This window comes from Mollisia scopiformis, assembly GCF_001500285.1.
Source record: "Mollisia scopiformis unplaced genomic scaffold LY89scaffold_17, whole genome shotgun sequence".
Classification (NCBI taxonomy): Eukaryota; Fungi; Ascomycota; class Leotiomycetes; order Helotiales; family Mollisiaceae; genus Mollisia; species Mollisia scopiformis.
The window spans coordinates 267,176-293,599 of record NW_017263597.1 but is presented as its reverse complement, the minus strand read 5'-3'; the positions used below and the strand labels follow the sequence as shown (position 1 = coordinate 293,599).

Sequence of the window (26,424 nt, the reverse complement as noted above, 5' to 3'; positions counted from 1 at the left end):
CGCTGCGACACGAGGATCAGCTCAGCCACTTGCGGATCTTTTGAACCCTCCTCTCAAACACCACTCCACTTCCTTTACCAACCTCGACCCTCTTCTCTCCTTCATCGACCGAACTCCGAAATCGAGTGAATTACTACGAGCGCGACCACGAACTGATTACGATTGCGACGAGGGCGTGACTGGTTCAACGACGGACAATAATACCTTCGCGAGGCTGGAAAAACTGGGACGGGCCATTTGATGTGATTGTGATTCAGGAACAGGTTGACACACGCAAACATCTTGGCAGACAAGAGGGCATTGGATTTCGTTTTGAAAAGCTGCACAGCATTTTTCTACTGCAACATTCACGAATACATCGCGAACGAATTCGAGACCGTTTGGAAGGATAGGAGCGTCGTGGGCCGTGGTGACCTCTATTCACACTCTCTTCGGCTGGTTTTTTTGGCTCTGATAAGCGTCATTGCAAAGATGGGTCTTTCGATAAATACGACGTGTAATGCGACGCTGGACGATTTGCGGAGTAGGATTTCTCTGCGACTTCAGATATGCTGGATAGATGGCTAATGGAATTATAGTTGGGCGCTCCGAGGTTCATATTGCTGGGAGCATGACCTTTCATACGTTGGGATTGATAATAGCGGCAGCATGCGCCTTGATTGCTATTTTGTTATCCTTCTATTTGATATGGATGCATGCGATCCATTATACGAAACCGTACGAGCAGAGACAGTACGTTCCCTACCTGGCCTCTGGACGCTGAATTTGTGCTGACAATTCTTAGTATTATTAGAATCCTGTTCATGGTCCCAGTCTACGCCGCTGCAGCTTTCCTCTCCTTCTGGTATTACTGGCACGCCATATACTTCCAGGTCATATCCGATTGCTACGAAGCGTTCGCCATCGCTTCCTTCTTTGCGCTGCTGTGCCACTACATCGCGCCCGATCTCCACGAACAGAAGATGTACTTCCGTAGCATACAACCGAAGAAATGGGTTTTGCCTGTGAACTGGTTTGCTTCTTGTTGTGGTGGAGAGAGGGGTCCTTGGAGAACGCCTAGAAGTGGGTTGACTTGGTTCAATATCATCTGGACGGGCATCTACCAATATTGCTTTATTCGCGTCACCATGACCGTCACGGCTGTGGTCACGCAGTATTTTAACAAGTACTGCGAATCATCGAATTCTCCCGTCTTTGCGCATATCTGGGTATGTTCTTTTTCCGTGTCACGTGCTCCAAGCTAATAGTGGTCAGATCCTGGTTATTGAAGGTGTAGCAGTTTCGATTGCCATGTACTGTGTGATCCAGTTCTACTTCCAGCTTCGTGTTGATTTGAGGCCTCATAGTCCTCTCCTCAAGGTTATAGCTATCAAGTTGGTCATTTTCTTGTCGTTTTGGCAAAGTTTCCTGATCAGCATTCTCACGTCGACGACTTTCAATGTAGTCAAGCCAACAGCTAAAGTCGCATACCCGGATCTCAAGGTTGGGATTCCATCATTACTATTGTGTATTGAGATGGCAATGTTCGCCGTCTTGCATTTGTTTGCGTTTCCCTGGAAGCCATATCAACACCCGAAAAACACGGAGTATCCGATGTCGCCCATCAAAAACGAGATTGGTCCCAAGCAAGGAGGGTTCTTGGGTATCATGGCTCTTGTTGATGCTATGAATCCATGGGATTTGGTCAAGGGCTTTGCACGAGGAATGAGATGGTTATTCGTCGGCCGCAAGCACAGAGAAAATGATCCATCGTACAAGATGAACATGAACAACGAGAACGATATGGCATTAGAGCCAACTATTAGTGCTGAAGGATACAAGAGGACCGAAAGTCTGCCTATTGCAGAAGAGTTTAGGAGAAGCAAATTCGGTCTGCCCAAGTTCCAGACTAACGATAACAACAACAAAATCTACGATGAAGGAGCAGGTCTGATTGAGAATGCTCAACCGAATCCATTGAATCCTGGAGGATATGTTCCAGCACGTCAAAGATACGATGCAAATGGGCAAGATATCAGCGCCGGAGGTCAACGATACGACGACCCACCACTGGACTCGAATCCCGACCGCCTAGTGGGCCACAACCCAACACCGGGCACTGTAAGAAAGCAAGAACATCCCCGATTACAAGGCCAAGACATAGGAATGGCTATGACCTCGCCACCAGAACCATACCAAAGTCATGCGTCTGAAGATCCAGAACCATACCAGAGCCACGTTATCCAACAACCATACGCTCAACCACAAACGTCCGCGGACGCATACAGAGAACAACTAAGACAACAGCGAGCACAGGCCCAAGGTCGAAGACCATCAGAACAGGAGCAGCGGGAGAACTCAAATCAACCAATGGCTATGAACGAGCCTGAGCCTGCTGCTGGACATCCAGCTATACATAACGCTCTCTGGGGTCAAAGACCACCACCGCCTCAACCTCAAGAGCAGCATCACAACCCGAATCAATTCTGATCAGTGTCAAGTTCTAGAGCGTGCTAGCTTCTGGGGTTTCTAAGCTAGCCTAGCATGGATATAGCTGTACAGTACGCAAACGACGTGACGACGAGAGGCTGGCTCCTAATGCTGTATTTTTGGAGTGCATGCGCGTGCGGGTGGTGTTTTTGCCAGAAAACAAATATCGGGTATGCATGGATGGGTGGCAGGCTGGTGGGCGTTCGAGGCGCAGGGGCGTTGCGATTATGCTCCAACAATATGTGTGGGTGGCATTTTACATACCTTTGTTTTTTGTGTACTACTGTTAGAATATACCACGATTGAGCGATATCTCTTTTTTCAATCTGATGAATTATCCCGGTGGTGATGAGTGCCAGCACATCAATTAACGCGTGGAAAATGCCTCGTTCGAAGGGGCTTAGCGAGGTTAAGGTTTCTTTATTCGCTGTGCCGTGTTTGCTTTTGGGGCACAGTCGGTAGCCACGTTTCGGGGGTAGGGTCAAGTAATTCTATATGAGAGCGGAACTGCAGGTGGTGATTGCGGCGTATTGGTTTTCGTTGTTTTGGGAATGGGGAGGGACGCAAGGCTGGTGATGTTAGGTTACCTGGAGATTGAGAGGAGGGGTAGATTGTATGCGGGTCTTCGGTAGGCAGATTGATGGGCTGTTTGGGTGAGGCTGAGGTTTTCGGTATCGCTTTCGCTGTCGGTAGTTATTGCCGGGTGAGAAGGCAGTAAAGTCTTTGTAATGGTATTGCTTTACAAATTTCATGGGAACTTCCAGTAATTCACCCCCAAACCGGTAAACCGTTGCTTCCTCTGCTCAAATCCTTGCTCTCTGTCTTCACGACTCCGGCAACTTAAACAAAACCGGCTGCCTTAACCCAAAAGCCCTTGACGCTTTAGTCATCTCATCCACTATCAACGGCGCAGTCCAATACATGACTCCAATGACCCAAACCAACCTCACTACGCTCAAGCCTGCTTTTGCCAACCCGCCTCTTGAACTCCTAGGATATACTCTTTCAAGCAAGTGGCTAGCAACCGCTTCACCAACAACCAACGCCCCTTGAACCCAAAAGAACGCCGCATACCGCAACGGCTTCAATCCCAGAAACGCAGGATTAGAAGAAGACGGTAACGTCGAAACATGCAAGAAACTCGATATCCCAAAAGCGATCACGACTCTCAAACTATACGCCCTCAGACCTCTCTCCGGTAAGCCCAATTGCTTCGTAAGTGCTTTCCCTGGTCCTGTTAAGATCTATACATTTCCATTAGCACTGTTTTATTTGCAAGTCGAAGAAGGGTAAAACCTACAACTCTCAGATATTGAACCCACCCCTCCCCCCAAAACCCCCTCAACCCCCTCCTCACGACCGCCGTCCCCAGACTCAGATTCCCCACACCAGCCCTCCACCCCATCGTTCCGCCCCAAAAATCACCCACCACTCCCAACGCTCCCAGTCCCACAAAGAAAATCGCTGGGATTGTCGTAAGGAGCGAAAATACGGCATATTGCTGGCCTCCAACGATTAAAATCCGCACCAGTTGTGGAGGGATATGGTGTAAGTGGTAGAGAGAGAGGAAAGTGCGTAAGCGGCGAGGAAAGGGCTCCGAGATGGGAGTCGAGATTTGGAAATAGGGGTCGAAGTGGGTGTAGAGGGATATGGCGTCGATGAGGAGGAGGTAGAGGGTTGTGTGGAGGAAGAGGTGGGTTAGGAAAGGGATGCGTTTGGGGGGTTTTGAGGGAGGTAGGGATGTGGATGAGGTGGTTTGCCAGGATGTGTAGCGGAGGGAACAGACTGTGGAAGTTAGTAGGGGGAGACTAGGAGGAGAAAGAGTGGGATAGATCGGGATGTGGTAAGGGAAGTGAGGAGGAGGGGATTTTTACTTAGGTTTGCGACCCAGAAGATGCGAGGCCAGAGGGTGGAAGGGTAGGGCTCTTTTGTTATTCCTTCTTTCAGTTTCTGCTTCTCGGAGGTCTTTTTCTCTTCTACTCTTGATTCGATCTTCACTTTCTTTGCGGCGATCCTTTGGTATCTCAAACAAGAAAATTCTTCCCTGACTCGACGAACTCCCAGCAGTTCTAGCGCCCAGAGCGACTGTGCTATGGCGAGGAACCCGAAACCGGCGGTCCAGGTATAGATATTGATTGCCCAGATAGCGGGTAGGAAGCTTAGTGCTAGTTGTTTTTGGGAGAGGGTGGAGGGAGGGATTAGGAGTGCGATGTGGAGGAGGAGGTGGGCTGATAGTTGCGCGAGGAGGGGCACGCGGAGGGCTTCCATTTTGTTCTTTGGTTGTGGGCTTTACATTTTGAGATGTTTCGGGGGGTTTTGAGGGGTAATATACCTTCTAAAGAAGAGAAGAAGACACCTGGCCTCGTACATTGTGTCCTCGTACTTAGGTGTGTGAGTGTTACACCATCGCATGCAATTCAGGAAAGTCACGAAAGTATCACAATAGCAAGTTTCGAAGATACTGAATTTGATTCACTATCTGACAACGCGCGCCTTGGACAACAAGATGTAAAAGCACCGAATTTTTTGATACCGAAGACTGACTTTAAAGTCTCTCTTCGTCTCACTCATATTCACGCCCATCACGTCCTTACAAACTCCGAATTGATGAAGTGGAGGCTCATCAGCTTATGCCAATGCAATCCACAACAAAACAAGCAAGGCAAATGGACTACCAACGCAAGCCATAGCCCCGATGTTTCCACCCGATGTAGGAGAAGGTCCAACCGACTTCGAGGATGTAGTACTGCTCGTAACAGAGGATGTACTAGTCGTAGTGGGATATGGAGTCGTCGTGCTTGACCAATAAGTCGGGGAAACGTATGAGGAGTAGCTGGGATGAGTTGAGTCAGTGACTGGGGAGACAGGAAGGATATAGACATCGGTGTACGTAGACGTGAACGTCGAGCTGATCGAGGTAGTACTATCCGTCAACACGTAGGAGTCGGTCTTAGTCACAATCTTGAGGGAGGTTGTGTATTCATGGGTATTATCAATCGGGGCGATCGCAGCAATGGTTCCAGATGGAGTAAGCTTAGGAGGAGCAGCGTCTTGAATAGGAATTGATGTAACTTGTGGGTTCGATACGGAGGCGGCGTTGGCAAAGCTAGGTAAGAGGTTCAATAGGGCGGAAACCAACAGGAAGACTCGTGGAGGCTTAACACTTAATCCTGCGCTTGTTGCGGATGCAGTGCTGACCGAAGATTTGACTGAGGTACTGACTGAAGGGCTGGTCGAAGCACCGGTGGGAGGTTCGGTCGAAGTAGTTTGAGGCTGCGTGGTACTACTATCTTCTAAAGTTAGAAGGGATTTAGTAGCAAGAGTAACCGTCCCGACGCAAACAACGCTCGTAGCTCCTGCACAAGGTGTAGGTCCCACAGTGACTGTACCAACACATAGCATAGCTTGATCGCCTGAACATGGGGTCGGGGTTATAGTGGCGCTTCCAGTAGTCGAACCCGAGATCGAATGAGTGATGCCCGTGGAGACCCGCGAAAGGAAGACAGAAAGCGAGCCTGGGTTTCCTGAATGAGTGCTGTTCCATGGCCATGACCAGACAGGAGTCGTTGACAGAGGAGGAAGTGTGATAAGACGAGTGGATGACCAGAAGTCAGATAGGGGAGTGGTACCCACGCAACCATCTACAGAATCTTGGGAGCAAGGGATAATAGTCACCGATGCTTGATTTGCGGGATTCGAGGTTGTAGGAGTGGCCTTTAAAGTCAGAATACTCATAGGTGTACCATTGACACAGCCATGTAGAGGATCTTCCGTACAGAATGTTTCTTGTGGTGGGTAGGATTTGGTTGGCCATTCTGCCATGACAGTCGAGCAGAGCGCGAAGAGCATGAATATGAGCAAAAAAGCAACTGAGGGTCTCTTGCTCATGCTTCCTGAGTTTTGTAGACTTGGCCCGCTCTTCGGTGCTGCTGTAACGACGCTAATGGATGTAGTTGTACTCGGGGGCAGTGTGGTTGTGCTTTGAATTGTGGAGGTTGTCAGGAGTTGAGAGGGCACTGGAGTATCTAGCGGAACGCTCGAGTCTGAGGCACTGTCTGATTCAAGTGCGGTGACAGTGGAAGCAGCCGCGGATCCAAGAGTATTTTGCGTAGGCTTTGGAGAAATGAGAGGAGTCGAAGAAGGTGTCCCAGTGAGGATGACTACATGTCTAGAGGTGCTTGTTGTGGTAGGTGCTCCAGCGAAAGCGCCAATGGTTACAGTACCATCACAAAGGAAGCTCTGATTGTCCGCACAAGGAGATATGGTTTCCAAAGGCGTGGGAGTAACCTTCGCCGTGGTGACCTTCAAATTCGAGACCGCTGATCCAGAGACCATAGCTGATGACAAAGTCGATACAACTGATGTTGTAGACGGAGGAGCTGTTGGGGGGGCGGCAAAGCTACCCATAGTCACTGTGCCAAGACACAACGCACTAGGATCACTGGCGCAACGTGTCGGAGACCCAACACCAGCAAGAATGGTGGGAAGACCAGAGAAGGAGGGAGCGGTGCTAGAGCAACCGTTGATTAGATCTGCGGTGCAACCTGTCGTCGCGCTTAAGATACTGATAGCTAGAGCAGGTGTGGCAAGCAGCAACGCAAAGAGTGCGCAGATGAGAGCGGACATCATTGGAGATGTCTTTCCCATGTTTGCAGTACTCTTTCTGGATGAAGGTGTGATTGTGTTGAAGGTTGGAGACGCAAACGTCGATTTTGGTACAAGAGTAGAGGAAGTTGGAGGGGTTGTAGGCTCAGGTTCGTTATGCAGGTTGGCGTCCGTCGAACTTGATTGTAAGGTAAAAGAAACGGTAGTAATTTCTTCTCTCGGGAGACGTGGAAGGGTTCGCTTGATGGCCACCATCTGTGACGTGACTGCACTCTCTCCGCTTGTGGGAGTCAACGTGGGGACATTCACAGTTGCCGATGATGTCTGAGGAGCTAGCGTGACTGGTGTAAAGATATTTGTTACTGTGCATCCGGCCATTGATAAAGGCACTCCATCAAGGATTGGACAAGCTGGTAAACTCATATCACTAGCTGCAGCTATAGGAGTTGTGGTGGTGGCCTGGTCGAATGCGAAAGTGGATATAGCTAGTTCCGAAATGTACTGTTGATAAGACAACAAGCTTGAATTTAAACTCATAATCAGAGCTGTAGGATAAGGCTGACAGCTCGTCGACATTGCTTGCGCCAGTTCAGCTGTCTGTATGGAAATTGTTGTTTGATTGTATGATACACTTGTTTGCTGCTGAGAGGCTGTCAGAGGAGGGCAAAGGACAGTGGTGCCAACATCCGCTTCAACAACTCCTAGTGCGCGGTGGCTCTCTAGGCTTGCACAAATGAGATCTATTTGTGCGTAAGAGCTCGAGAGAAAACTTGCTCCAAGAGGGATCCAAATAATCGATGGGGACACCCGCATGATGTGAATTGTATTGTGAATATTCTTTGTGTAACTCAATTTGTATGGTTCTGTTCAGTGCCTGCACTGGGTTCAATGAAAATAGTATTGGTGGTGGAGGAGAACAAGACGGAGATTTTATAAACATCAATCATCTTTCACAGATTCGTGAATGATAATGTCAATAATAGGTTCTTCCTGTACGGATCTTCTGAATCGAATTCGTGATTGTGGTGTCGACAAGAATATCCCGATGGAGAAAAGAGAAGAATGGCTCTTCAACATCAACGCAGGATTTCAAATAATTGAACATAAAGCTTATAAGCAATGAGTTTCTATGGTAGGTCTTGAAAGCTGACAAAGCTTCCAATCTAGTTGATAAAGAAAAGTTTCTTACAAGCAATGTACGCTCAGACTTGAGGCCTACCCTATGGATTTAACATAGCGAGTCTCTAGTCGACTGCCAAAGAGGGTAACACGAGTCGTAAGGCGAGAAGGAGGCACAGCATGTGGAGTATTGATCGCAAGCATAAAGAAATTCCAATAACAATTCAGGCATGAGTCAAAGACGTATTCAGAAACAAAGTACCGCACGTTGCCAAATTCAGTTACAGGTCACTTCGATCCCTAAGCATTGCCTACCATGGGAACTCTCCTCCCTCCCAGATAGGAAAGCGCCCAGAAGTCTTCTCTCGAGTCGACTCATCAATAATCTTCAACATGCCGGCAACACAGTCATCGATTGGGGTCGTCGCTTCTTTCATACCAACAAGTTGAGCACCCGTGTTGCCCATATCGGTCTGCACAAATCTATTACACGACGTTAGAAAAGCCATATTCAAATCGTTAGAAACATCGCCTACCCAGGATCCAGAGCAAATGAAATCAGCTCTTCATTCTCAAAATGAATCTTCCTGACAAAATAATTCAAGGCAGCTTTGCTGACCCCATATGCTGTCATAGGGAAAGGTCTCATCTCCATTCCTGAAATGGTGGCCAGAGCAGAACTCATGCCGATGAACTTACTTCCCTTCTTCAACAACGGGAAACAAGCTTGGAAGAGGAGAAATGGACCAATGGCGTTGACATTGAAGTGCTCCTCTATCTCGGAAAGGGGTACAATCGCGACAGGGGCCAAAGTGTTGGAGATACCAGCGTTTGCGATCACCACATCCAGAGTATTGATGTTGTGGACGGTGGTAAGTTCTTTGACGGCGGCCAATGCGTCGGTATGAGAGGCGCTGTCAATCTTGACGATGATGAGAGTGCTGCCCTCGCCTTTGGGAAGGGTATTGAGAGATGAGGCCGATGTAGGATTCCGGACTGCAGCAATGACAGTGGTGTTCGGTCGAGAGAGGTAAGCCTTGAGGAGACCGAGACCAAGTCCTGAGCTTGTGTTAACAGAAATGAGAGGGAACTTGATGTGTAGTTGGTACTTACCTCGGCTGGCTCCAGTGATGAGATACGTGGTTGGAGACATCTTAATAGACTGGCGACGAATTGTAGATTAATGGAAAGAAAGCGAGATGAACAGTGCACAAGATGAAATCAGGAGAATGTTCGAGTGAGTGAAGAGCAAAACTTTGGCCGGGCTCGCAGGGCTTCTTATATCTTCTCATTATGAGGCGTCCTTTCCTCTTTCGTATTTAGAAAGCCTCGAGCCCCTCAGCTTGCATCATATTTGTGACTAGGTAAAATATGATTAGCAAGCACCTGCAAGTAGCTCACAACACAGATCCGATGTTGTCTCGAAGTAAATTGCGCCGCGAAGGGGGTTTCTAGACTCTAGCTGGCTAAGGCACTTTACCTAAGCACAGGTCTACCGAAAAGGTAACCTTCATGTACAGCAAGGCATACTGAGTTCTCATCAGCTCATGCAGGTACGAGGGGTCGAATCAACGAGGTCTTAATCAGGCATCGCCTTGGACGTAAGACAATGCTGTGACACAATTGGCTACCGGACGAACAGCTTATCAAAGCACTTGCTCTGTAATTTGATGCATACTCATAAAATTGGGCGAATAGGTCAATAACTAAGCTTCATACGGACGTACAGAAGATGAACCACGGAATTCCGTGAAGGACGTCGTTGTTTGAAATGAGATTTGATGTCAGAGACGGCCGCGCGGCCGCGTTGTGCGCCTGGATTTGTAAGCACGTGCATCGAAGTTTACCCGGGGACTGAACCGAGATATGAAAGCATATTTAGGAATTGGGACATGCTGTATTATCTGATAACGTTAATTGTTGTGGGAAGTGATACCGGGCAGGATGGTGGAAGGGCAACATAAGTTTGCCCAAGTTTCAAGCGACTCGGCATGTGCCAAACTTAGAGTTGAACTCGAAACTAGAACACTTGAAGCGAATATTGATGCTGGAATAGGGTAACAATACAAGAACTAAACTATATATGTGTCCAGAATTCTAAAACTATATGCGCCGCCGTTCATGAATCATGAATGATGTCGTTCCTCCCAAAAATCCCATCCAAAATGCCAAGCGAGCTCAAGACTTCCTCTCGCCCTTTACAGCTTCCTCAAAGACTGCTGCAATATCCAAGATCTTCCCATCGTATCCACTTCCGCTCAGAAACGTCACACCAAAGGGAAGCTTTACTCCACCCTTCTCGAAGAATCCAGCATTTACGCTTACACCACAAAGATCCACCACATTACCCGCATGTGTAAAGGTTCCAACCTTGGCATTCAGTTTCAGTGGCTCTTCTTCCATCTCCTTGATCGTCGGATGGCAAGGCGTACTGGGGACGAGCAGAACATCCACTCCACCTTCGAGGGTATCGAATGTCCTCTGCGCTTGCCTGGTATACTCAGCTTGCAGCGCTTGATCATGGTAGACATTCCAAGGTCTGAGTGGCGATGAAAGAGCAGCTTCAAACAGAGCCTTGGTGGTTGGATGAAGAGAGTCGAGATGTGACATCAGGAAATCGTGTCCGATACTAGCGATTCGTTCGTGGACGAGTGACGCATCGTATAAAAGATCCGCTGCTTTTTCGAAGGGTGTGTAATCGATCTCAACGAGACGGCCACCACATGAGCGCAGTTTCTGAACAGAGGTCTCGTAAAGCTCTTGGTACTCCTTAGAGCATGTCTCGAGAACCGATTGAGGAGGAACACCGAAAGTAAACCCGCCTTCTTTGTAGCCACGAAACTCTTGTTTCCATAAAGATAGGCCAAGAGGCTTCTTGGCAAACGGATCCAAATCATCATAATGATTAATTACAAACCAGACTTTGCGAGCTTCCGCAAGTGTTGGTGCCATGATTGAAAGAGTATCGAGACTCTTGCAAGCTGGGACTACTCCGCGTGCGGAAATGGTGCCTTTCGTTGGCTTGTACCCGACGATGCCGTTGAACGCTGCTGGGACACGACCACTTCCTGCCGTGTCGGTGCCAAGAGTAAAGGAGACCAGGCCAGCAGCAACCGCGACGGCAGATCCAGACGATGATCCGCCTGAGATGTATTCGCTAGAGTACACGCTATGTGGTGTGCCATATGGTGACCGACAGCCAGACAGACCAGTCGCAAGTTGATCCATATTGAGCTTGCCGATATACAGTGCACCTGCATCGAGGAGTAATTGAACAGCGGGCGCTGTAGATTTGGCAGAATAGGCAAAAGTCTCGCATGTTGCTGTTGTGACGACGCCTTCGATATCGATGTTGTCTTTCAGGGCGAACGGAACACCGTAAAGTGGGGGCATAGGTTTCTCAGAAAACCTCTCCGTCAAGGACTTCGCAGCAGTGAGAACTTCTTCTCGAGATTGCTTCGATATCCATACAGCGGGATCGATCTTCTCATACCTCTCGATTCGATTAAAAACAGATTTGACTACCTCTTCTGGGTTTAGGAGCCCGCTCTTGTATCTTTGTTGGAGTTGAGGAATTGGCAATAAAGCATCTTCTGTCGCAGGCGGGGTAGACGGAGGTGTCATCTCTCTTGATTTTGATACAGCAGCGAAGAAATCGGAGCTGTGACCGACAAACCCAAAAAGGCCATCTTGGCCGCAAATGGTATCTAGGGATGTGGTGACCTGCTGTGCATCAAATCCTCCTGTACAGTCTGACAAAATACAACACTCGAATCCACGGTCATGACATTCACGGACAGTTGTAGTGACGCAACATCTATTCCGACGTTAGAAAAGTTCGCCAGAAGGTTGAGAAACACTTACTCAGTGGTAACACCAGAGAATAGCAAATGAGTTATGCCTCTTGCAAGCAACGTCCTGTGAAGTCCCGTTCCCCAATAGCTACCCTTTCCAGGCTTGTCGATTACTGGCTCTCCAGGCAATTGTCTCAGCTCGTCAATGATATCGTGGCCCCATTCACCTCGGACTAGGAGTCTTCCCATCGGTCCTTGATCTCCAATTCCCATCGTGTGGTGACCATTTGGATTGCCCACTTGTCTCATTTTCTTGGAAGAAGGCAGGTCAGAAAGATCCGGTCTGTGGCCTTCTCGAGTATGGATGACCTGAATGCCAGTTGATCGGCACACTTCCAGGACTTTTTGAATGGTTGGCACGATGGTGCGGACTACCGAGAAGATTTCGGGATTGCCACATTGAATGGAGCCAAATCCGTTAGGATCCACAAAATCTCGCTGCATGTCAATAATGACGAGTGCCGTCCGTTCGACTGGAAAGTTGTACGTATATGGACGAGCATTGGGGAGGGACATCTTAATTGACGGAGCCATTTCGAGTCGATGTCGGGCGATTCGGTCTTCTCAAGTCGAAAAAGAGCAAACACCTATGTTCTGTGTCTGATAGTATATGATATATATATCGCTCTAAGCAGTGGCGAAGAAACTGTTTGTGGCGACAAGATCTGAGGGGAATGAGGGACTCTCAAGACACTTTGTCGGAAGGCACACTAAGCCACATACATGAAATGAACGCCTCGAAAGTCGACAAAACCATACAGAGACACTGCGAAAGCCACGTTCTAGGCGGAGGTTTTAAGAAAAAACAACATCAACTGAGTGGAGAGCTGTCTATCAAACGAATTTGGGAAACGTTGAAGCCGCCGGCTGAAGGTTCACGCTAGGCTATGGTCGCCGGCGGACAAATGTGCTGGCAGGCCATTGCCGTAGGGCCGCAGGCAAAGCAGCGAAGGGCTCTCGTTGAGATAAGGACACGGAAAGTGGGAGGTGAGTGGCGTATATGGTACAAGGGTGGGCTTCGGCTACTTATCTTAGAACGAGGCTGAAAGTCGGGAAGTATTTGCTCGCTCGAGGCTGGAACATGACTTCAAGTTGGAATTTCGGATCTGATTATGGTTCTCGTACTTGAAATTATCTTCATTGTGTTGTGTTGACGAGAATAGAGCTTTTTGTCACGGATCACCAGCGTTCACTGGTGGTTGACGTCGCCTGCTTACCTAATATAAGATTGCAGGTCTGTCCGATTCTGAACTCTGTGTGACTCTTGCAACTCTTCTTTCTGTTTTCCTTTACATCCAGGTGGCATGAGTCTCTCGTTCACATCACAATATGGGAGCCTTGAAGGTCGCCAGCAATGCAAGGCGCAGAATTCGAAGGTCGCATGGGCGGAAAGATTCTTCAACGCCAAGCTCTTTGATCAAATCCAAGCATCAGATAGGACTTGGAGACTGACTTATCGCCAAGCAGATGTTTGAATCGTTGCTGATACAGAAGAATGATCTTATGGCATCTCACTAGACTGTTGTAGGAAGAAATCACTTCGAGGTTCACGAGTCTAAGGTACGTTGGCTTGGGCATAGTGTGCCCGCCGTAGGCTGAGACCTGGCGCCGGCCACCGCTGGGCAGATGAAAGGCGTCGGTTTCTTGTCCTTCACGCGCTGTTTCTCAATTGGCTTAAGTGAGACACCACGAGCCTGTTCTTGAGGCAATGTTATCATTCTGTGAGAGAATCTCCTTTGGCTCGTTATCAGGTGTCCTTTTGAAGATATCTTGGACTTCCAATTCAGCTTTTTTTTCGTTCACCTTTCATTCAATTCAGTCCTTCCATTTCCCATATCAAAAAAAGACACCAGAAAAGAATTGTTTCCAATTAGGTTAGGGATGTTCCAAGGAGGGAATACCTCACGAGACTCCAAACCTGCCAACAAAAGCCACAATGTCAATACATGGCTGAAAATAAAAGAAGCATAGCAAATGACTTGAAAAAAAGAAACATTTATATGCAGACAAGGTTTCCAGTGGAAAGTCACCCACTTATCAATCCGCTGTCCCATTGGACGCCTGCCGAGACACGGGATATTATTCCTTGGTATGATCAGCGGCATCTGGCCTTCCCCAATATCAGATGGCCCCCGCAGTGGGCCAAGTTTCACACACTAGCAACTGGCGGTCGGGGAAAGTGTCTCGAGCGTAGGGCCACTGCCTCCGGCGAGCGACGGCCACCAACTCCCAGTTTGCACCCATTGTGGTCTTATCGCTGCCCACTTCCCCAAAGTGTGGGTTATCGCTGAACCTCAACGGCCCAAGATAGACACAGGCGCATTCTATCGCAGATACACACATAGCGTTCAGAATCATGAGCAACGGCAAGTCTGACTTGATAATGATGCCTGGAAATGCATATAATGATGTCTTTCCCTTCGTGAATTCATCCTCATCAGCAACGACAAGAACAGTCAGTTCGACAATCTTCGAGAATCAACCTTCTTGAGGGAGAGAGGAAGATTGACCAGTATCATCAGCGCGAATCGACTTCTGAAAAGCAGCAACCATCATGGCACTCCGCCAGCGCTTTGCGAAGATCAAGGAGGGAGCAAAGGAGAAGACTAAACTTTCAGGATGGATTCTTCCCCAGGAAAAAGGTGCTCTCGGCGATGAAGGGACCTGGTGAGCATTTTGGAAGCAACTTGCGGATATGGCATTAATCAGAGTTAGGACCAATATTGACATGGACGTAACTCCGATCGATCGCCGAACATGGACTGCTTTCACGATGGCTGGTTTCTGGTTCTCTGATGCCTTGAACGCTCAGTCTTGGGAAGCGCCTGCCACCATTCTTGCAGTCGGATTGACTTAGTGAGTTTTGATATTGCATTCACGTGAGGCAACAACTAACATACTCCAGTCGCGAGGCCATTGTCTGCATTATCTTCGGATCTTTGTGCTGCACAGTTCCTCTCGTTCTTAACGGTGTCCTTGGAGCTCGTCTCCATGTTCCCTTCCCTGTGGCCATGCGCTCCTCCTTCGGTTGGTACTTCGCCAAATTTGCTGTCATTGTTCGTATGACTACTGCTCTTTTCTGGCACGCCATTCAGACCTACACTGGCTCTACTGCTGTCACTCAGATGATCAGAGCTATTTGGCCATCCTATCTTAACATCCCCAACCACATCCCCGCGTCTGTTGGTATCACAACCCAGCAGATGGTCAGTCACTTGATCTTCTGGTCCATCCAGTTCCCGATCTTGCTTACCCCACCACACAAACTTCAATGGTTCTTCGTCTTCAAGTTTGGTTCGTCCCCACCAATGTTTTCCCGATGAACCACACTAACATGATCGTAGTCGTCGTCTCCATTACTTGTATCGCAGTAGTCATCGCCATGTGCCTGAAGGCCGGCGGCTCAGGCACAATCTGGAAACAAGAATACCAAGTCTCAGGCGCCGCACGCTCCTGGCTCATTCTCTCCTCACTCTCCTCCATCACTGGCGGCTGGGCGACAATGGCGACCAACATCCCCGATTTCACCCGCTACCTCAAGCGCGAGAACGGCGTCTACTGGCAAGTTCTCTTCCTCCCACTCATCCAACTCTGCCTCGGCCTCTTCGGCATCATCTCCACCTCCGCCGCGAAAGTCGTCTACGGACAATACATCTGGGACCCGCTCACCCTCGCCGGTCAATGGCAAGGCCCCTCTGGTCGTGCCGGAGCTTTTTTCGTCGGTTTCGCTTGGGTCATTGCTCAGATCGGTACCAATCTGTCTGCCAACGTGATCTCCTGTGCCAACGATATGACGAGTTTGTTCCCGAAATACATCAACATTCGCCGCGGAGTGATTATCGCCACGATCACGGCGGCCTGGATCATGGTTCCGTGGAAGATTATCCATAGCGCTGCCTCGCTCCTCTCGTTCATGGCTGGTTTGGGCATCTTCCTTGCGCCTATTGCAGCGATTATGGGTGCGGATTATTGGGTCGTGAAGCATACTCATATCGATGTTCCGGATCTGTACAAGTCTCGAGGCAGGTATCGATACAACGAAGCTGGAACGAACTGGAGAGCCGTTATCGCTTTCCTGATCTCGGTCGTGCCGAATATTCCGGGTATGGCAGCGTCTGTGAACCCGAGCTTGAAGCACAGTATTGGTGGCAGTGTTTATATCTATGACATGTTCTATATCTGGGGATTCACGAGTGCTTTTGCGAGCTATTGCTTGTTGAGCCATTTCTTCCCGGAGCCGAATACTTTGATTGAGGAGACTATCAGTGGAGATGTTGTGGATAGTGGTGTGGAAGAGGAGGGAAGCGTTGGTGATGAGAAGGTGGTTATGAAGAGTGCTGATTACGCCGTTTGAATTTAATGATGAGAGGAGGTCAGCAGGGGGTCCCTTGTGTTTTGCGCTTGCAATTTTCTGCTTGGTTTGGATTTCTGGTTTTGCGATAATGTTGGTTTGGAAGTTGAAGAGGTCTTTCTGCAAGGAGTACGGACTGCAGGGGATACCACGACTTGATGATTTGGAGGATGGAGGAAACTATCGTTGGTATTTGTGAATGATATTATATGTATCAGAAATTGCAGAATATATTTCTCGAAGAGCGGACTGCGCTGTCAACTGATGTGCACAATCACACAAACAGTATGTCGAGTTCGTTCCCATCGCTGTCCAATGCAGCGATACTCACTGCACCGGTGACATTCGTACCGACATTGACTGATCCAAACCATAATTCATAGCCAGCTTTCGACCCAATGTTGGTCACTGTAACGTCCGAAAATGTCAATATCGCAGGTCCAAGAGTTCCCATCTGTCCTACTGGAGCCTGAACCGTTATCCCGGGAGTAGAATCACGCTTAGACGATCGCTTGATATACGAAGGCGCTGAAGAAGAAACGGCGACAGTGAAATTCGTAACGGTCGTCGCTTCTGATGTACTAGATGACAGAGATGGGACGACAAACGCGGAGGATTTTACTGAAAATGTCTTTTCTCGTCCAGGACATTGAATTTTGAATGATTCGAAAGAATTTGGACCCGTGATGCTGACATTGAATGGAAAGAACGTGGTGACACCGAAGACATTGGTGCCTAGGGTACTTTCCGCTGTCAAAGGTACTGACTGAGATTCTGAAGTGGAAATCGACAGCGAAGTGGGGGCATTTGCAGCTACAGATGACAGAACCTGCTTCATTAGTATAGATGCAACCAGGAGACGAGTGTGACTCACTCGAATATAGCCAGTAAAGATTAAGTTTCCTGTGGCATCAAAGTCGAGACTGGCGTTTATTGGCTTGATTTCTATCGGCGAGACGACATCTGATAACACAACGTTGCTTGGAACCGTCTCCACCATTCTCTGAAGAAGCGTAGAGCAAGTATGTAAGAATCCCTCGCCCTGTTGCGCAAGTTCTATCATAGTGGCATTGTTGTCACTTTCGTACAGTCGAAGATCGCTTCGTGAGGAGACATTGAAAGATGTCACAAGCGGTCCTCCCGCTTGGCCTGTACTGTTCAAGTACTCCGTAACTACAACAGGGTCAAATACAGCTACAGTGCTGTCGAAGTGAATGCCTCCTGCAATATTGTTGTTCGCAACTGCTTGAGGACCGACAACTGTCGGAAACCCGCCCTATGACTTGTTAGTGAGACCGCAAAGGATAACCATAGCATACTTACGTGATGGACACTTCCCATGGTATGACCACAAGCAGTGAGACCAATAGAGTCTACTTGATTGAAACCAGAGTTTGCGAAATATTGGAGAGTCGTTGGAAGGTCTGTGTCGGGAGCCGGTACACCGAATGGCCCTGCTTCAGTGGCATCAATTCTGCCCCCTCTGACAGGAATCTGAGGACCGCCACAACTTCCAACACTCTGGTATGATCAGCAGGACTCGAAGTAATACAGGGCGTAGGATCTGTACCATAGTCACAGAGAGAGCAACTAGATCGGCCACTGCAGGTAGTTTGATCAGCATGTGAATACATCGCAACAGAAAATTGGGCCCATGCTCCAAAGTACAAAGATAACATGTCTTGAATATGAAACAGCTTGGCACCCGAGATCCTTCTACTGTGAAAGTCTCAAGATTTCTTAGTAAATGGAATCTTTTGTTCCATGTAGAAGACTACAAAACGAGGACCTAAAAGCTTAGGGCGATACTTACTGCTGACCTTAGAACTGACATACGGCCTGAAGAAACTGAAAGAATCATTGAAAGCAGTCCCCGAATCCTCTTCTCTCAAAGTCTCAAACCCGATGCTCGCATCAATACCCCCGGTACCTTCATCTACATGCGCAGTCACGAAATCGTGAAACGCGACCCTGAGCCACTGCGCTGCTGTCTCCCGGCCTTCATTTTGACTACCAGATACGTAGTTCGTACATGGTGTAATTGCATCCGCAAATCCAGAAGCATGAGCGCCATGTGTATCGACGAGTATGTGTTCAAGGAGTGATGCTTGTACTGTAGGGTAGAATAGCGTCGCACGAGTTGCAGGTGAGAGAGCTAAAAGAGCGGCTCCTATAAAGAGTAAAGTGGTAGTAGGCATATTGGCGGGCATGATGCTGAATTGTAGGCTGAATAGGTAGAGATTATTGTAGAGTTTGACCTGACCATATAAAGTGTTTGGCCATAGTCGTAGATATTACAGCTCCGTCTTTTCAGCTCTGGAGTAATCGTGGTATGGTCGTCGATTGGTCCATGTTCGCTCTTCTGCATATGCATGCATTCGGATAAAAGAAAATGACCACCCAAATTGGACATCGAAGCCACTCGTCTTCCAATCAGACCAGAAGAAACCGAAGGAAAAATGTGCGGCCGACTTCATGATCCCTGATCGTCGTGGAACCACCGATCGAGTGAGAACTAATAACGGAATGCGACGACATGATCGAAGGGCAATGGATGTTCGTCAGCAAATGACCTGGTCGGGTATCTGATGAATAATCCGCGATGTGAAAAGCTTGTACGAGGGTCCAACGGTCGAAATTGTCTTGGCGAAAATTTAAAAGGTGACATGCATTTCTCCTTCCCGCAAACTGCCCTATTCGGGCACTGGTCGGTGAATCAGCTGACCTGACAGCGAAAATGGTCTATTGATATGTCATCACATCTTGGTGGAGTTTATCGATTTCGATAGACTGCCGAGAACATATACTCTGACCTACCTAATACGAGGGCCAAAGGCCGGTGCTTCCCTCGATTCCGTAGCCAAAATCGTGCGCATTCCCATCGATATTCGTCGAGGTTTGATACCCCACTGGCGACGCTGCCACCGCGTGTTGATTGGGGTAATAGTTCGTGTCGAAGGAGTATTGACTTGGGGAGTTGAAGTCTCCATTCGATGATAAGTGAGAATGTGAAAAGGCGAACTGATCCGTGGCGTCTGAGGTAACACTCCCATTCTCAAGTGGTATAGGAGTATGTTGCGATCGGAGAGGATTGCGTGCTTCGTTTAGGAGGCCCAAATTTGCATCGAGTAGAGCCATTGCGGGTTTCATGTATTTGGCACCGTTTTCGCTGTTGATTTTCAACGTCCAACGGTACTCTCTTAACTTAGTACGATAGAAATCTGCTTCTTCTGTCGTTGATGCTATTGAAAGCAGAAGCGTGCCGAAGGCTGCGATCAGGGCAAAGTTCTGTGGTGATGCAAAATACCAGAAGCTAGAAAGATGTTGAGGTTTCAGAGACTGAACAAAATCGATAGCGAACATGAAGCGCTCATGAGCAACGTTGCGACAGAAGCGGTGTAGTTGCGGGTCTGTAGAAGTGGAGAGACTCGATAAAATTCGGCGGTGGATGCTGATCTCGGTGGCGATGTAAGCTAATCTGAGATATCCGACAGAGTTGAGCTTCATGACTTGAGTTGCTTCCATCGAAAGGCAGTCTGGAAGGCTTGAGAACCATTCTTTGAGTTTGACCTGGACTGGTTTGACTCTTTCCAGAACAATAGAAAGTCCATTTATACCAGCATCTGTGATCTCTGCATGACTGGTTAGTTACTGGGTTGCACAATGCATCCAAGTTGATAGGAATTGAAGAAGAAAGTGATGTCAAAAATTGAAAAGTCGGAATAGTCTCGAGTGCCTGAGACCACGAGAGAGAAACAGCAATAAACGGAAATAGCTTCTAAGAGTATCTATCATCTCTAGGGAAAATGAGAGGCATTCGACTATCGAACAGAGTGTAAGAAATTATGACAATTCATCGCAGAACTTGCCAAATCGAGAACTGATTTTGCTTCATATATCCCGCATCAAGCAGAATGTGGAGGGAGATCGGCCATGAACATTTCATGATCCAGACAATACTAAAAAAAATTGAACGAAGAACGAAAACGAGTGAACATACCTCTTGTTGTTCTTACCGTAAATACGGTATCAAGTAATTCCGCTAGTATCTCAGAAAGTGAGATCATATGGCTGAATAGTATTCTGCCCTTTTCCACTTCCGAACTGCCTTCTTGGTCGTCTTCGATTTTCTCTGGGAAGTCTGAATTATTGACTGGCAATAGTGCCCAATTTGCCGAACTTATCAGCGATGGACGTCCACTGCCAAGACTGGCCCATGTATTCTGCATAAAGAGCCCCCAGCCTAATCGCTTTCGAAGCCCTTTTTCCCAGTCTGGAATGTTCCATTCCGAGGCATCTAAATGAAGTCCAAGCCCATACGCAACACTCACAAGCTGAGACGTGAGTTCGGCTGAGTCCGTGTCTGTATGCTGAAGTAGTAATAATCCAGCTTGGACGGTGGATAATTTCGGCCGATGAATGGTATCACCCAGAGCCTTTCTTGCGAGTTTCTCTAGCTCGACTACATCTGGTTTCTTTGATTTGCTTAGGCGATCATCATAGGACCAGTATTGCAAAGCGAGAAGATAGACGGCCGCAAGCAGGGGCGGAGAAAATTCTCGATAAGAACGATTGTATTTCTCAAGGTACACTTCTTTGTGAAGAATCGGGAAGCTGGGAAAAACGATTCGAAAATATATATCGACAAGGGCTTTTCCATGTGGTTTGATGATAGCTTCAATGGCGTCCAGATCGTCAAGCTCATCGCTATAATTTTGCGTTCCAGGATCGGGTAGGAGAATGAACGCTTCTGTCGAGCTCACTCGTCGAAGGCTGCCTTCAGCCAGCGGCACCTCACTCTTACCATGAGCAGAGAGTTGGCCAAGAAGTGAAGGTTCTAATCCTCGCGTAGCTCCAACATATTGGCTGTGATGTTTGTTCTGCAAGCCGAGGGTTTTCTTGAGGAGGCTGGGACCTTCCAGATCGTCATATTCTTCAACACCAGTGCCATTTGTAGTACGAATAACGCGCATCTGAGTTGCAGGAGACTTCTTCGAGACCACAGATGAACTTGAGAACCTGTGGGACCTTATCAGTACATAAGCACGTGACGGAGTTGTGGACATGGACCTTCTCTTAGTAGCTCCTGCTTCTTCGACATCTTGAGGGGTTTTCCTCTTCCGAGATTGCGGGTTCTGTATGAAAGTACATTCTTGACCGTGGAATTTACAGAGAACACATATCGGCGAATCTTCTTCGAGCACGCATCGACTCTTTCGCTTCCTCTATCGTAACACAGATGTCAACATGGTCCGGGTTTCATGCAAGAAGGGCTTTGAACATACACATGCATCACAAGGCCGCTCCTTTCTCTTTGGTTGCTGGGGCGAAGTCATCTTTGAACATGGTATCTGGTAGCATCAGAACACCAACAGCCGTGCAGCTCTGGTTGAGGTTGTGATGCCGTGATTGCTTTTCTCAATGACTAAGCATGGCGTTGATGCGATGGTCGCCAGAGATAATTCGTTGGTCAACCTCCCCACGTCCCAACCAGAATCCTGGAATCACACTTCCAGGAAACGCCTTCTCATGCAACAATCATCTAGCTGAACTTCCCTTTCCGAAGCTTTGAGCTGCCGAACTGCCGGGCCCTCGCGTGAGACTGTCATGTAGAGCTTCGCCTTCTCTGCAATGCCTCCTGCCATTGTCTGAGAGAGCGACCCAGATGGCTATGGATGGTGTCCTTAGGACATGCTCCCACAATCGCTCGTGGTACAAGTACAAGAACACGAGCTCTCGATTCAGGACCCATTGGCCAATTTGAGCATATCTGCACTCGCACCCGTCTTCCCAGACAATGGGGAAGAATAATTGCTTTTCCACCCAAAGAAGACACAGCCTTTTACCTCCCGCATGCGTTCCGTGTCGACATCGGCGGTAGGTACCAATGGAGTAAGTAGATTCCGTGGTGCAATTCTATTGGAAGCTGCTTCCAGGTGGCTTCATCTTTATCGCAGACCAGTTCTTTCTTCCCTTCTGTGGAAATCAACCTCGATAAGCAATGCCAGACACCAAAATCGATTCTCCGAAAGAAGTGTTGATAATTGGAGCAGGTGTGGTAGGTCTGACTCTTGCCCAGGGCTGTCGTGAAGCAGGCATACCTTTTCGCATATTTGAACAACATGAGCTTTCGTCAGAAAGAAGCCAGGGATGGAGCCTCACTCTGCACTGGAGCATCGCTTCTCTTGAACGCACAATAGGGCCACAGCTCTCAGCACTTTTACCACAGGTAAGTCTTGGCGATGTGTATTCGAACATTTGCTAACTTCCTAGACCAACGTCGACTCGAGTATTAAAGAGGGCGAGGGCGGATTCTTGTTCCTCAATGCTGCAACCTGCGAACCTAAATACCATGTATACCCAACGAGACGATTTCTGCGAGCGGGACGGCAGAAGCTGCGAACAGTCCTGACATCAGGTCTTGACATACAATATGGGAAGAAACTGGAGTCATTCTCGACCAAGGGCACAGAGGTCACAGCCAGGTTTGCGGACGGAACCTCTGTCACTGGTGGTCTCTTGATCGGTGCAGATGGGAACAATAGTGTTGTTCGTGCAGGATTGAAGATGGAGAATACAAAGTTGACTCCACTGCCTGTGAATCTGATTGGAGCAGTCAGACATTTCACACCGGAGCAAGCTGCTCCTGTGAGAGCGCTCAATCCATTACTGTTCTTTGCCCTTCAACCGTATACCAAGACTTTTTTGTTTTACAGCATTCAGGTGGGTCGAGACTTTTGTCAGCTTCAAGAGCATTCTGATTCATCTCTAGGAAGTGTTGGCAGACCCAGATGGTCGAAATTCCTATGATGCACTCGTAGGGGTCACCTGGATGGTCAATGATGCAGAGAAAGATGCCATCCCAAACACATCCCCTGAAAGAGTTGTTGAAATGAAGAAACGAGCACAATGCTTCGCCGAGCCGCTACTCAGCATGATCATGGATATTCCAGATGATAGCATGTCGACAACTGGTTTGCGCCTCGCTGATTTCCCTTGTGAACCTTGGGACAATCAGAATGGTGTCGTGACTCTGGCAGGAGACTCGGCGCATGCTATGACGATGTTCAGGGGCGAAGGGGCTAACCATGGCATTCTCGACGCTGCACTACTTGTGGATCAGCTCAAGAAGGTGTATTCTGGCGAAATTGGTCAGATCGCAGGATTGCAAGCTTACGAGGCTGAGATGCAGGAAAGAACGCACGCAGCCGTGTTGAAGAGTCGACAGGCAGCATTTGATGGGCATGACTGGGATGCTATCATTGATACCTCCCCGCTCATCGGAGGTAGGTTCCCTCCCACGACGGCCTGATCTTGTGCGAGTCATTCAACGGCCGAGTGATCGTGAACGTATAGAGCGTGGCTTGGTGGTACAGTTTCATATGGCACTTACATCTATGTCGGACAATATCTTGCCCTTGAAAGATGCACAAATTTTTGTTAACTTTCCAATCTCCAAGGGCGTGCTCATTCGTTTCGCCTAACGGTTACTTGCATGCAAGGCATGCTCAGCAACACACTACCGTCGTTGCACCGCTCGAATGTCTCACATGTCATTTCGTGAGCTTTTGATGTTGGGAGCTCCTTGAGCAATTCAGCGGTCTGATGCAGGGCTCCGCGAGTTTCACCAACCCTGACTCGACTCTCAAGTCCTTCTGTGTAAGGACGATTTTTCAATATAGATAGACGTGCTCTCCACTAGATATTATTCATTGCTTTTTGTTCCGGATCATCTCCTGCCACATGCAATATCCATGCATCGTTTCCTTCCATCCAAACTTCTCTTATGTCGATGTCCAACATCTAAACCGAGTCCATCCATCGCACAGCTGCAATATACGGTATTTCCTCAACAAACCGATTACACGTCACGCACAGCACGCCCTTCCCGTCATGGCCTCGCCCTTTGAAGATTACAGCCAATGGACCGACATGGCCACTCTCACCGTTTGTCTTTCGGTCACATGTTTTATCATAATCATGGTCCTGATTTTCTGGCTCTTTAGTCGGGAACAAAAAGCTCGAGAAAGAGTTACGCAGTGTAAGTAAACGATTGTCGGTTCGGGAGCTCAAGGCTAATGAGGGCAGGGCCAAGAGTCCGTCAACGAAATTTGGGAGGTCGGCTTCCGTTTCCTGCGAGAGTTTCTTTTGAGAGACACGGGATTGTTTGATCAACGCTTCTTTAATAGTGTATGGTTGGGGAAGGCGTTTGTATATACTTCGTTGAGAGTTCTGGGCTTTAGGAAATGTGCGCAAGAGACTTCGCTCCAATAGGCAATACGGCTATGGATCTTGGAATGTTGTCCGTGCAAAATGAAAGTTATATATACATTTCTAGCTTGAATTATCCGGAGAATTCTAGATGCAATACTGGCAACACCTCTTACGGCTGACTGCGAATGGGATACAGGCTTCCCGTCTACATCAAGAAGTGTCACGTGAGCGCAACGCTGCCCCTTTTTTCAACTACCCAACCTCCTCCGTATGATCTCAGCTTCCCCTTCACCAGTGGGTGCCCGAATTCGTGGCGCACGGGCCAAAAACACCAAAAATCGCGAAACGCGATTTTTGCGATTTATCTATTATCACTCTAAACACTCACTATGGCCCCAACTACACGTCGCACAAGCCGCATTACCCCTCCGCCAGGCCCTTCTAGTGGCCACGAAGCTAATACGATCAAAAAGACTAGGTTCTTCACAGCGTACGACAAAGAAATCTCATTCAAATCGCTACGCTAGATCGCAAAGGATGAAAGTACTACTGAGTCTACCGCGCGACGCTGGCTTAAGCAACGTGAAAATATGGGTATCTTAGCTTATCGACATACACGCGGGAGATCAGGCAAGCTTGGAAAGCCCTCAAAAGTCACAAAAGCTATGTGTAAGAAGCTAGTCGATCCGGCTAGAAATCCTGTCCGAAATCAGCCGTACGAAGCGCAGATTGCCTATCACAAAATTCCTTGTAAGAAGCGCCAGTTACAACGCAAGCTTAAAGAGTATACCAATAGTAGTCAGTTTTATAAGTGTGCATTTGTCAAAAAGGAAATCTCGGCTAGGAATAAGGACGAACGGGTAGCTTATGCACATAAGCATAAGGACAAAACAATGGAGGACTTTTAGTCTTATATATTCTTTACCAATAAAGCACATATTGACCCTTCGGCACAACAAGCTCCTAGGATACTTAGAGAGCTTGGGACACAGTACGATGATGAGAATATTATAGAGAGAGGAGAGAGGAAGGGAGTCAAGTTTTATGTAGCTGCGTGGGTCACCTGGTTTGATAAGGCTAAGAAGCTGGAGTTCTATAATAACGAAGAAGAGTACGAAGAACAACCCCTAATGCCTACTAAGCCTCGCCGGCGGCCAACGACTGAAACGCCAGAGGAATACCAAGCCAGACTTACGGATTGGGAAGCCCAGAAGCCTCACAAAGTCGACGTTAAGCCGCAGGGTAATTCCATGACTCAGAAGTACTATACAGAGCGTCTCTTGCCAGTTTATATCGATGCTATTCAAAAAGCACGTATAAGAGACCTAGGACTGTGGCTTTTTTAAGAGGATGGGGACCCCTCTCACGGCATGAGGAAAAGGGGCCTCGCGCAGCAGCTTAAGGAGAATAATTGGATTGTTAACTTAAAGCACCCTGCCCAGAGCCCTGATCTGAACCCAATCGAGGCTATCTGGAACATAATTAAGCAGAGGTTACGGCATAGGATCTTCCAATCTGAGGAGGAAATCAAGGAGGCTTTACAAGAGGAATGGAGCAAAGTAACAATAACGGAAGTACGGAAACGAATTTCCCAGATGCCTAGGCGATGCGCGCGCCTTATTAATAATGGTGGAAAGCCTATTAAGACTGCATTATGGTAATTCAGGTGTATATAGTCTCAATTAACTGATTTCTGGCCCCCTTATAATTTTGGTGGGGATGGCCTGTGCGCCACGAATTCGGGCAATTACTGGTGCTTTAATTTTGTTTGCTGATCTAATCCGACATAGGTACACAGGTATAGATAGTGCT

General features: G+C 48.1%; 9 protein-coding genes across 9 annotated transcripts; 4 read left to right on the top strand and 5 right to left on the bottom strand.

The window, feature by feature from the left end:
* Positions 1-471: 471 nt before the first annotated feature.
* On the top strand, positions 472-2,469 carry LY89DRAFT_736279 (DUF300-domain-containing protein; the record flags this gene model as incomplete). Its single annotated transcript, XM_018220101.1, has 4 exons — positions 472-523; positions 579-732; positions 785-1,208; positions 1,255-2,469. The coding sequence occupies 4 exons, from the start codon at positions 472-474 to the stop codon at positions 2,467-2,469; spliced, it is 1,845 nt and encodes a 614-aa protein (XP_018068586.1).
* Positions 2,470-3,221: 752 nt separating this feature from the next.
* LY89DRAFT_720592 (uncharacterized protein) lies at positions 3,222-4,737 on the bottom strand (the record flags this gene model as incomplete). Its single annotated transcript, XM_018218583.1, has 3 exons — positions 3,222-3,713; positions 3,770-4,254; positions 4,344-4,737. 3 exons carry the CDS (start codon positions 4,735-4,737, stop codon positions 3,294-3,296), a joined length of 1,299 nt encoding a protein of 432 aa, XP_018068585.1. The 3' UTR covers positions 3,222-3,293.
* A 3,767-nt stretch (positions 4,738-8,504) lies between these two features.
* On the bottom strand, positions 8,505-9,346 carry LY89DRAFT_589972 (NAD(P)-binding protein; the record flags this gene model as incomplete). Its single annotated transcript, XM_018209568.1, has 3 exons — positions 8,505-8,676; positions 8,730-9,252; positions 9,307-9,346. The coding sequence occupies 3 exons, from the start codon at positions 9,344-9,346 to the stop codon at positions 8,505-8,507; spliced, it is 735 nt and encodes a 244-aa protein (XP_018068584.1).
* A 966-nt stretch (positions 9,347-10,312) lies between these two features.
* On the bottom strand, positions 10,313-12,757 carry LY89DRAFT_132922 (amidase signature enzyme). Its single transcript, XM_018205252.1, has 2 exons — positions 12,058-12,757; positions 10,313-12,010 (listed from the first exon to the last, which is right to left on the bottom strand). The coding sequence occupies exons 1-2, from the start codon at positions 12,579-12,581 to the stop codon at positions 10,372-10,374; spliced, it is 2,163 nt and encodes a 720-aa protein (XP_018068583.1). The 5' UTR covers positions 12,582-12,757; the 3' UTR covers positions 10,313-10,371.
* A 1,713-nt stretch (positions 12,758-14,470) lies between these two features.
* LY89DRAFT_132884 (allantoin permease) lies at positions 14,471-16,537 on the top strand. The gene is made up of 4 exons (XM_018205251.1): positions 14,471-14,714; positions 14,763-14,903; positions 14,953-15,341; positions 15,392-16,537. Exons 1-4 carry the CDS (start codon positions 14,602-14,604, stop codon positions 16,399-16,401), a joined length of 1,653 nt encoding a protein of 550 aa, XP_018068582.1. The 5' UTR covers positions 14,471-14,601; the 3' UTR covers positions 16,402-16,537.
* On the bottom strand, positions 16,537-18,911 carry LY89DRAFT_132820 (heme peroxidase). Its single transcript, XM_018205250.1, has 5 exons — positions 18,212-18,911; positions 17,969-18,000; positions 17,722-17,919; positions 17,273-17,674; positions 16,537-17,227 (listed from the first exon to the last, which is right to left on the bottom strand). Exons 1-5 carry the CDS (start codon positions 18,606-18,608, stop codon positions 16,673-16,675), a joined length of 1,584 nt encoding a protein of 527 aa, XP_018068581.1. The 5' UTR covers positions 18,609-18,911; the 3' UTR covers positions 16,537-16,672.
* A 191-nt stretch (positions 18,912-19,102) lies between these two features.
* LY89DRAFT_686734 (uncharacterized protein) lies at positions 19,103-21,964 on the bottom strand. The gene is made up of 5 exons (XM_018215355.1): positions 21,684-21,964; positions 21,469-21,623; positions 20,399-21,417; positions 19,216-20,030; positions 19,103-19,140 (listed from the first exon to the last, which is right to left on the bottom strand). Exons 1-4 carry the CDS (start codon positions 21,732-21,734, stop codon positions 19,216-19,218), a joined length of 2,040 nt encoding a protein of 679 aa, XP_018068580.1. The 5' UTR covers positions 21,735-21,964; the 3' UTR covers positions 19,103-19,140.
* On the top strand, positions 21,915-24,037 carry LY89DRAFT_686733 (FAD/NAD(P)-binding domain-containing protein). Its single transcript, XM_018215354.1, has 3 exons — positions 21,915-22,627; positions 22,672-23,121; positions 23,171-24,037. Exons 1-3 carry the CDS (start codon positions 22,400-22,402, stop codon positions 23,708-23,710), a joined length of 1,218 nt encoding a protein of 405 aa, XP_018068579.1. The 5' UTR covers positions 21,915-22,399; the 3' UTR covers positions 23,711-24,037.
* Positions 24,038-25,202: 1,165 nt separating this feature from the next.
* Positions 25,203-26,314, top strand: LY89DRAFT_720584 (uncharacterized protein; the record flags this gene model as incomplete). Its single annotated transcript, XM_018218582.1, has 3 exons — positions 25,203-25,410; positions 25,546-25,854; positions 25,960-26,314. 3 exons carry the CDS (start codon positions 25,203-25,205, stop codon positions 26,271-26,273), a joined length of 831 nt encoding a protein of 276 aa, XP_018068578.1. The 3' UTR covers positions 26,274-26,314.
* Between the last annotated feature and the right edge of the window lie 110 nt (positions 26,315-26,424).

Excerpts from the sequence above, each read along its gene's own strand:
- LY89DRAFT_132922 (XM_018205252.1), bottom strand. The coding sequence starts at position 12,581 with ATGGCTCCGTCAATTAAGATGTCCCTCCCCAATGCTCGTCCATATACG. Across the intron at positions 12,011-12,057 it reads TTCTCTGGTGTTACCACTGA|ATGTTGCGTCACTACAACTG; the intron begins GTAAGTGTTTCT and ends ACGTCGGAATAG.
- LY89DRAFT_132884 (XM_018205251.1), top strand. The coding sequence starts at position 14,602 with ATGGCACTCCGCCAGCGCTTTGCGAAGATCAAGGAGGGAGCAAAGGAG. Across the intron at positions 14,715-14,762 it reads CTCGGCGATGAAGGGACCTG|GACCAATATTGACATGGACG; the intron begins GTGAGCATTTTG and ends AATCAGAGTTAG. Across the intron at positions 15,342-15,391 it reads GTTCTTCGTCTTCAAGTTTG|TCGTCGTCTCCATTACTTGT; the intron begins GTTCGTCCCCAC and ends ACATGATCGTAG.
- LY89DRAFT_132820 (XM_018205250.1), bottom strand. The coding sequence starts at position 18,608 with ATGCCCGCCAATATGCCTACTACCACTTTACTCTTTATAGGAGCCGCT. Across the intron at positions 18,001-18,211 it reads TGTCAGTTCTAAGGTCAGCA|TGGCCGATCTAGTTGCTCTC; the intron begins GTAAGTATCGCC and ends AACTACCTGCAG. Across the intron at positions 17,675-17,721 it reads CCATGGGAAGTGTCCATCAC|GGCGGGTTTCCGACAGTTGT; the intron begins GTAAGTATGCTA and ends AACAAGTCATAG.
- LY89DRAFT_686734 (XM_018215355.1), bottom strand. The coding sequence starts at position 21,734 with ATGACTTCGCCCCAGCAACCAAAGAGAAAGGAGCGGCCTTGTGATGCA. Across the intron at positions 21,418-21,468 it reads GCAGGAGCTACTAAGAGAAG|GTTCTCAAGTTCATCTGTGG; the intron begins GTCCATGTCCAC and ends AAGGTCCCACAG. Across the intron at positions 20,031-20,398 it reads TACGGTAAGAACAACAAGAG|AGATCACAGATGCTGGTATA; the intron begins GTATGTTCACTC and ends CCAGTCATGCAG.
- LY89DRAFT_686733 (XM_018215354.1), top strand. The coding sequence starts at position 22,400 with ATGCCAGACACCAAAATCGATTCTCCGAAAGAAGTGTTGATAATTGGA. Across the intron at positions 22,628-22,671 it reads TCTCAGCACTTTTACCACAG|ACCAACGTCGACTCGAGTAT; the intron begins GTAAGTCTTGGC and ends CTAACTTCCTAG. Across the intron at positions 23,122-23,170 it reads TTTTGTTTTACAGCATTCAG|GAAGTGTTGGCAGACCCAGA; the intron begins GTGGGTCGAGAC and ends ATTCATCTCTAG.